Source organism: Perca flavescens, chromosome 20 (genome assembly GCF_004354835.1).
Source record: "Perca flavescens isolate YP-PL-M2 chromosome 20, PFLA_1.0, whole genome shotgun sequence".
Classification (NCBI taxonomy): Eukaryota; Metazoa; Chordata; class Actinopteri; order Perciformes; family Percidae; genus Perca; species Perca flavescens.
Window position 1 is genome coordinate 10,009,748 of NC_041350.1, and position 9,232 is coordinate 10,018,979.

At 40.4% G+C, this 9,232-nt stretch overlaps 1 protein-coding gene across 2 annotated transcripts; it reads right to left on the bottom strand.

Moving 5' to 3' along the window:
- Window positions 1-602: 602 nt before the first annotated feature.
- On the bottom strand, window positions 603-9,190 carry LOC114546955 (semaphorin-4E-like). 2 transcript variants are annotated; one of them, XM_028566139.1, is made up of 15 exons: window positions 8,468-9,190; window positions 8,204-8,303; window positions 7,655-7,800; window positions 7,247-7,309; window positions 7,033-7,128; window positions 5,704-5,803; window positions 4,491-4,601; window positions 4,224-4,372; window positions 3,937-4,112; window positions 3,674-3,824; window positions 2,938-3,160; window positions 2,724-2,842; window positions 1,956-2,122; window positions 1,807-1,856; window positions 603-1,616 (listed from the first exon to the last, which is right to left on the bottom strand). In XM_028566139.1, exons 2-15 carry the CDS (start codon window positions 8,298-8,300, stop codon window positions 967-969), a joined length of 2,298 nt encoding a protein of 765 aa, XP_028421940.1. In that variant the 5' UTR covers window positions 8,301-8,303; window positions 8,468-9,190; the 3' UTR covers window positions 603-966. The 2 variants fall into 2 exon arrangements, with proteins under 2 accessions (XP_028421940.1, XP_028421941.1); XM_028566140.1 differs by lacking the exon at window positions 1,956-2,122 and having other exon boundaries at window positions 1,461-1,616.
- Between the last annotated feature and the right edge of the window lie 42 nt (window positions 9,191-9,232).

The window sequence follows — 9,232 nt, forward strand, 5'->3', positions numbered from 1 at the left end:
AAAGCTCTTCCTTTTACTGTACAGTTAATTAAGGGGGACTGTCCACAACATTATCAACTAATAAACTAAACAAAATATACTAAGTAATGGTTTACAGACCGTATATTTAAAAAAAAAAACATGACCAATGTAAAAAGAACAAATAAGACAGATTTTTTTCTCTGAAGAATAAAGGTCCGATGGAAAGGCCATAGTAAAATCCTGAATGAATGGAACCACATTTTTTGGCACACCTTTGTCTTTCAATATAATAAACAATACATTAAACAAATATGGGCGTCCATTTAAATTGCTGTACAGGGTTAGGGTCAATCTTCTGAGCATATACCATTGAACAGCAACACTCTAAACACTAGGTACATATATTATCTGTTAGCAAGGTATGTTTTACTGGCATGTCTTTCTTTTGGCCTAAAATGTATTTTAATCTGTTGTAGTGCACAGCGTCTTTTGGTCTAAGTGAATATTACAACAACATACACTTGTTTTTCTGGGTGATTTATTTTATTTATTTTTTTGTCAGGATAATTTTTCTAAGGAACTTTCCTACTTTACCTTTTCTCTCACCTGTGCTTAAGTCAACAGAGAAAACAATTTAAATCAGACTTAGAAAAGAGATCACCACTGGATCCACTGGATGCACCTTATAGATCGTTACAGCATTTGGAGGTCAGAGACTAACCATAGGTAAATATGGTTCTCTATCTTTGTGTTTCTCTTTGGTATTGCTATATTTACATTATCATTAATTGTAAAGTCCCTGCACATCAATACAATTGACTTGATGTACCCTGGTATTAGACGTGGACCCTAAACATCAAAATGCACTACTATTTACTATTTATTTATTACATTTTGTTCCTCCAAGGCTGCAGTCTGAATAATCTCACTCACCTTAGATATTATGTGTATTGTTTTATTTTTTGTGTTTATAGATACATACATGCTAATTGTAAAAGGAGGGGATCATCCTGTGGTTTCAATAAATGTGCACCTGTTGTCATTGTCTGCCTCCAACTCCTCCTCAGCCACTTTTGCCACAGGGCATTCTGGGAGAACGAGTATAGATATAACATTTCCAGCCTCCACACTCTGCTCCCCTGCCTGGTCACAGTGAACCAACCCTTCCTCCATGTGTCGATCCAAAGTCTGGTCATAGTGACAAAAAGGCCTTACAGTGATCATTTGATTGTTGTTGTTGTTGTTATTTTGGTTGCCACAACCGATGCGATTTTGTCTTTTTGCTTTTAGGTGTCTGATCACAAGGGCGCTGCATATGAGCAACATCAGCAAGCAGGCTAAGTCAGCCAAGGTGATTACAGCCACCCTCATTGTCCTGAAAAGAGTGTTAGTGTCCTGAACTTCGACAAAGTACTGGACCACAGTCTTCCGGTGCACTTTCCCCTTTACTGTTTCCACGGTCTCACAGGTGTAAATGCCAGAATCAGAATCGGTAGGTCTGATGATGAGACCCTGGCTAAGTACAGTGTGTCTGGGACCGGTAAGGAGGATGCTTTCAGAGAGGTGCCAGCTGATCGGGAGGTTTGTCTCAGGGGAACATGGGAGGAACTGAACTAACCCAGGGGTGAGGTAGACAACAGCAGGTTTGTTTTTCACTGAGGAAGAAATCAAGCACCCACACAATCAGACTTGTCGAATTAAGTTTCAATTTGCAATGTAACAGAGGTTCTTTCTTAATGTCTGTAGATGGACAATAGGTCATAAGAGAAATCTGTTGTCAGCTTAAAACCCTTTTTTCAGACACATCACGTGGAGCGTATGAGCACGTGTGAATGGTTAACTCACACTCGGTGATTGGGCACATCTGGATGTCTCCATCTGTCAAACTCTGAATCCTGCAAGAAGAGAAATACTTCTTTCAGTAGGACGCTCACAACACAAAATTACTCCTGAGAAAAACACGTTCTTGAAAGATCATAAGAGATTTGACTAACATAGACCCGAGTAGTGCGCCAACAACAGACGCACACTGGGCTCTAAACTTGTCCCAGCCACAGTATGGATCTCTGGCAAGAAGGCAGTCATCGCACGATGTGTAGCGGCTGCAGTCCCTTACATTAACTTGAACAGCAATGTTATTGGCGCCACTGTACAGCTGGCCCTACAGAAACAAAGAGTTTAGAGCTGTCTCCCTACAACAAGGGGTTACTTAACCCTTGTGTTGTCATCACCGTCATCCATGAAGTTGTCATTCCGGGTCAAAAATTGAAAAATGGGTTGTTGTTTGTTTTTTTACTTTTTCTGACGCTTTTTATGCTTTTGGCGCTTTTTAAAACATTTTTGTCCTTCTTTTTAATGCTTTTTTTTAAATTCATGGTCAATAAACCTAATAAAATGACATTATACCTAATTTTTGAGTTTGAAAAAAAGGAAGATTGTCAGAGGATGTTGAGTGAATCACCGACTGGTTTATTTTTCTAGCATTTAAACATTTATTTTTCAAATGTCATGAAATTAAATAAAACAAAATTCAAAATGGAAGTAATCATTAATCTTACCTGCGAAGAACATGGATGCATGGGTGTATATGTTGTATGTGTTCCATACAACGTACTGTACATGCATGCATCCAAGTTATTTTGGGGCAGTTTGGTTGTCAAGAAACCCATATTTCAAGGACAACACAAGGGTTAAACTCCCTTAAGATTTTTTTTTACCATATTAGATTTGAATTTGAAACAAACTAGTGACTTGAGCCTTACTGTTCTGAAGGAGAGCTGGAGAAAGTTGACAGGCTGAGGAGTTTGAAACAGCTGCAGCTCCTCGATGACGCGGCCGTCCTCACCATCAAACCTCACTGCCTTCTGCAGCCAACCAGAGTCTGAGGGAGAAAAATGAAGCCAGGTCATCCGTCAATACACCTTGTGTGTGATTTGTGTAATTGGTGTAAAGGCATGTCTGCACATAGTTGCACACCTGTGCCAATAAGCATGACTTGATGCCGTCGTCCATCCAGTGAGGTGACGTGGTCCACGACAATTTTGGAAAATCGTATCCCTGTGCGGACCAGCAGAGGCTTGCCAGCTATCGGTGTGACCACCCCCTCCATCAGAGGGTGGCTCTTCACAAACAGCAGGGCTTTGTCTGAGAGGTCCAGAGAGCTCATCACACCTTTGGCCCGCAGTTCATCGTTAATGCACTATGGAAACAAGACAGAAACAGATTTGAATGATTGATGAGAGTGTTAAAATAAAACTCAATATAATGAGCCCTAATAATCATGTGTTCTTTAAAGGTCCAGTGTGTAACGTGTCTAGTTGTTCGTTATCTGTTCACAAACTTGTCCTTTTTCATGAATATTTAACACCACCATCAATTCCAAGTATTCTTTTTGGCTTGAAATTTTATATTTTTGCAGTTGCATGAACTGGGGTAGATGCACCATATTCATGCGCCATCTTGATATACGTTAGCCGGTAAGGGACATACAGGACATACTGCTCCGGAAAAAGAAAAAAGGATATTGAAAAGAGCAAGAGACCGGCTTTTTGAAGCGTGAAGGCTACCGTAGCTGTAATACGTACTTTGAACTGCGTGGTGCGAGAGAGTTGATTGCGATATATAATCTCAACGCTAGATGGGAGAAATTCCTACACATTGGACCTTTACTGGAGGTTAAAACCAAAACGTAGCAATGTAAATGTAGCCTTACTGAACCAGAGTGAGGGAATGGCTCCTCTCCTGTGTATGTTTCCCAGGTCCCAGTATCCATCTCAGCCAAAAACCTCCCGCTGAACACCTGGCTGATGTCTGACAGCTTGTATGCACAGACAGCAGACTGGCTGCAAGCACCGGAGGACTCCCTGTGACCGATACAGAAAAACGTTTCCTGTTATTCTTAATTCCTACTGCATGTGTAACTTTTTTACATCTTCCAAAGCAATGAAGCGCACAAAGTGGACACATGCAACTTACGAGTTGGCGGTGAATGTGGCGTAGAAGGTGCTATCCCTCCAGTTATCTGGGTCTTGGAGAAGGAAAGCGTCCTGGACCAGGGGTGACAAGCCAGCACCGCCAAATGGACAGTCTAAACGGGCCTTTAAGAAAGAAGTCCACTTTCTCTGCAGGGTCCTTTCGCCCCCCAAGTCACTCTAAAACAACGCACATTGATCAGCATTAGCTTACTTAATACTAATGGCTACAGTAGGTTAAGCTTGTGCCGGTGTTTTAAGCCTGTGTATCAGATGAGTTTAGAGACACACCTTACACACGCGGGCAATCCTTGACACCTGGATGTTGTCATGATGTTCCTCTACAGCGGTTTCAGTGAAGAACAAGAATACCTTGTCATCTTCACCGTCCTCACTGTTTTTGCTCGCTTCAGCAAGACTTACGGAAATCATGGTAGGCTCTGAAACCAAACCAATATGAACAGATTTTCAGAATTCATCAATCTGGCTCATGAAAACAGGGCAATTTATGTTGGATAACTCTGGTACCGTACATGTACCCATATAAAAACAGCTTACCATTGAACCAGGAGCGTGTCATTTCAGTCTTGAGAGGGTTCAGTCCATGTCTCTGAAACACCAGTTCTGTGCTCAGAAAGTTGGAGGAGGCGGCCGAGTACAAAGTGTTTTCTGTCAAGTGGAAAGGAAACAATGGTTTCCCTCAACTTTTTACAGCCAGCTTTTTATCTCAGGAGAGTAGCCATGGCAAAACAGAAATAAAGTGCTAAGAAATCTGTTAATGGTCCCATGGCATGAAAATGTCACTTTATGAGGTTTTTTAACATTAATGTGAGTTCCCCCAGCCTATTGTCCCCCAGTGTCTAGAAATGGCTATAGATGTAAACTGAGCCCTCTGTATCCTGCTCCTCCTTTGAGAAAAATTAAAGCTCATGCTACGTTTACACGTGGCCGGCTATTTTCGTAAACGGACATTTCAACCTCTCCGTTTTCAAAAATAACATTGTGCACAGCTGTCAGTTTTCAGAAAAGTGTTCGTTTACACGTACTCGTGTATATATGCTGTCAATGCAGTCAAGAGCATGCAGTGGCAGTGTAACGAGAAGCTCAAGTTCAGGTTAGGCAATCAGAATTCCGAAAATAGCAACAACAGCAACGAATCATTTCCTCTTTCTCTCTCTCGACTCTGTCACGGCTGCCTAAACCTCCGTTTGTCTCAGTTTACATGCAAACATGCAAACGAAGATTTCAAAAACCTCCACTCTGGCCGGAGTTTTTAGAAAGACTCGGTTTCAGAGGCGAATTCTCCGTTTGCGTGTAAACAAAGGGTACAAACGAAGGGAAATGTCTCCGTTTGTAAAAATAACCATGTACGTGTAAACAGGGTCTCAGATGAGCCGATCTGGAATCTTCTCCTTATGAGGTCATAAGGAGCACGGTTACCTCCCCTTTCTCTGCTTTGCCCGCCCAGAGAATTTGGCCCACCCATGAGAAAGAGAGAGACATCATGGCTTGAAAATAAGCAAAGTGGCAGTTGGTCAAGGCCACACCCTCACCCCCCCTCTCCTCCTCAATAGCATTTAAAGCTACAGACACAGAAATGGCACATCCTGAGTAAAGCTCATTGTGGGACTGGCTCTAGTGGCTGTAATTCTGCCCCAAAGCTGAATTTCAGGAAAGAGACTTTAGGTACAGTATTAGGGGCCCACTAAGGCCTATATAAAAGCATCCAAAAAGTAGCATGTCATGAGACCTTTAACAGTTGTGTTCTCACCATTCATAAGGGAAGCAAAGCGTTGGTCGGGGTCATAAGGAACTTTACCCCTACCCACATGCTTATTTCCCTCCAGAGAGACGCTTCCATTTGTGAAAGTCTGTTGAATGAGATGTTAATGTATGTGTGGCTCAATGAATCCACCAGTCCCATTTCTTAATGAAACATGTTGGGACCACTCTCACATCTGTATGTTTAAACCTACATTGTGTAATTATTTGAGTTGATTCTTAGCAAAAAAAACTTTAGTTCTTTCACAAATAAGTGCTCATTCATGTGTAATTACTTCTACCAACTAATCAAAGTATTCTCGTAAGCGTAGAATCTGCCATTTAGAATCATTCAGAATACATACGAGCGAGTTGCTCGAATGGCGGCAGCCATGTTGCGCCTCCATCTTTAAAATACATTAGCCAAAGAGTGACATACCTCCGCCTTTCGCACTTTTACACTCAGTAGCACCGTGACGAATGCCAGCCGGGAGATTACTCACGACTGCCGGCAGATTTGAAAGCCTGTTGAAGATGGAGCATCACATCTATTCTCGAGGACATGTAACGGAGTCGCCAAGGAAGTTAAAAAGAGAATTAAAACAGGCCACCGTAGGAGTTAAAACGCGCTCAGAATGGGAAGGGCTAGAAAGTAATATTCAGTTGGCTGTCATATACAATTTCACCGCTATATGGGAGAAATTCTTACACAATGTAGCTTTAAATATGACGCTAGAGCCAACGAAAGGTTAGCTTAGTTTAGCACAAAGACTGGAAACAACTTTTACACTTTGGTTTTTGTACAGATTAAACAAGCAATAAATAGCATGTTAATTAGTAAGGTTTGGAGTCGCTGGTATGTGGATTTAGTTACTACTGGACAGAGCCAGGCTAGCTGTTTCTCACTGTTTGCAGTCTTTGTGCTAAATTAAGCTTAACCTGTTGGCTTTAGCTGCATATTTAACAGACAGACATGGGAATGGTCAATCAATATTCTCATCTAACCCTCAGCAAAAGAGCGAAAAAGCGTATTTCACAAAATGTTAAACTATTCCTTTAAGCTCCTGAATCTTCATCTTTTTTTTCACATTAATAAATCATTTTGATTCATTAAAGTGATTTTAATTTTAGGCATACAAAACATTTACCTGATTGTACTTACATACGTTTACTTTTCAATACAGGACTTTTTTTTACAGTGTGGTATTAGTAGCCTACTTTTACTCAAGTAAAAAATCCGAAGACTTCCTCCATCACTGCATATACAGCACACAACACAGCAGCTGTCGTCACAAGTACAGAATTTGTTATCTTGGCAAACTTCAATATAGTGACTTACCATGTAGTCACATTGAGGGTTGAAAGCGTTTGTCCCACACACTAGCATTTTACCATCCTCCATTGTGTGTAGAGTTCGGAGGAAGTTATCACATTCCTGTTAGAAGAGCAAATGTGATTTAAATGGATGAAACTTTATATTTTAAGCTGTGTCTGGTGCTAGACATTGCACTTCCAGCTGATGAAACTCACTAATAATTCACTTCTTACTATACCTTATAGTGCTTGCCCTTCATTTGACAGAGGGCTTTGTCTGCTGAACTGACCGTCCAATTAGCCTGGAAGAAATAAGAATTAGGGATGACCAAGAAGCTCTTGTCTTTATACAGATGAAGATATAAAGATTGTTTTGTGGTATTAGAAAATAGTTATAACATCCAATAGTTGAATAGTTTCTGACAGCTATTTTTCATACAAAAAAAAGATATACTGTATTTGTATAATATTTCAAAGGGTGGTTTACTGGAACATCTTACGTTGTATGTGTTTGAATATGTGAAAACTCAAGAGCTAATTCCTGCACATTCATTATAAGTTGTGATTTGGAATGAGATATAGCCAGGACAATGCCTTTTTTACTGTGTGAGGTACAGCAGCCCAGTCAGCCCAAACAAAAGTCTTACCTCGCTGGTCTTTTTGGTGATGTCATCCAGGCTGAGGGTGAGCACTTTTCCTCTGGCTCCGACGACAAGCTGGCCGATGTCGTCACGTATCATCAAAGAGCTCAGGCTACCAAAGCCGGACTCTTTAAACTGTTTCAAGTTCATGTCTAAACCAGAAAAAAAATGACAAGGATGGAGGTTACATCTTAAGTCTGTGTATTTTAATACAATGCAGTTGTTAAATGTGTTTTTTTTTATACTGCATAGCCTGTATCGTCATTTTTTAATTATCTGAGTATTCTTTGCATGTGTTGCTGCATGCTGTAATTTGTATTAGCCTATACCTGATTGTGTTGTCACATAGGCAATGTTATGTCTTTGTGGATTATAGGCTATATAATCTGTTAGGCTATGTGCCCAATCTACAGTGATATGTAGCATGGTGTGTGTGTGTGTGTCTGTATGTGAAGATTACGTACAGCCTACTGTTTATGTAACATTACAGTCTCATTGCTCCCTTCAGAGTGCCATCTGTAGTCTAACTGTACGCCCACATCCGCATTACCTTACCTTGAAAGGAAACACTCCTGCGGGGCCTGTTGCTTACTGCAAGGCCTTCACTCATAATGAGGAGGAAATACATGAGCACCATGGGAGATCTCATCATGTCCTAAGTTAGGAAAACACAGTGTTGACCAAATTTCTCTTCAGTTGTGTTGGCAAAAAAAAATGAAGTCAGATATTCACCACCATGCATGTGGTTCACTCAGGACAACAGCACAGATTTCTGACTCAGTGGGTCTTATTTTCTCTTCCTTGTACAGTATGTCTTACCTGCTGGTGATCTCGTTTTCTGAGAAGAAAACAGTGAACACATCACCTTATTTGTTGTAGCCTGCAGCAGTCAATACGTTTCTGGTCTTGTTTAACTCCACTTGTGATTCACAGCTGTGTCAACAGGTCAGTAAGAGTCTGAAATGTGGTGCACGGGGTTCTAAAACCGAACGCGCGCACTGAATTGGGATTCCTATTTAGAACATTTGACAAATATGGCTCGAGAAGCTTTATGATTAGTTCCATCTTTTTTTTCCATTTTAACGTGCCGTTAATATTGGCAACTATTAGGCTATAGCCTACACGAGTAAAAGACGATGTATGTGATAGCCTACGTGTGCCTGTTATACAATATCACACAATTGTATTATAATATTCACTTTTTTAGTATTGTTTTACATTTTTGAAAAGGAGAATATTTGAGGGTTTTTTTCTCGTAAATGTGTGACTTAATCTTTTTTTAATGGCCCAAATAAGCCGTTGTAATAAGATTTTAACAAGAATATAGCCTAATATTTCTGAGATAGTATAAGACTATTCTCAAATACTGTACAGTTTTAGTGATGCCCTTTTATATTCAATTACCGTTATCTTGTGGAGCTTTTTTTGTTAACTTTTCTTTACGAGATGCTTCTTCCCACGCCTAATTACAAACCGATTTGAATGTAAAAAAAAAAAAAAAATCAAGTTTGTGTACAAGCCACGCCCGTCTGTGTAAAAACCATTGACATATGGTAAAACCCATCTTCCCGCCCACTCCGGTAT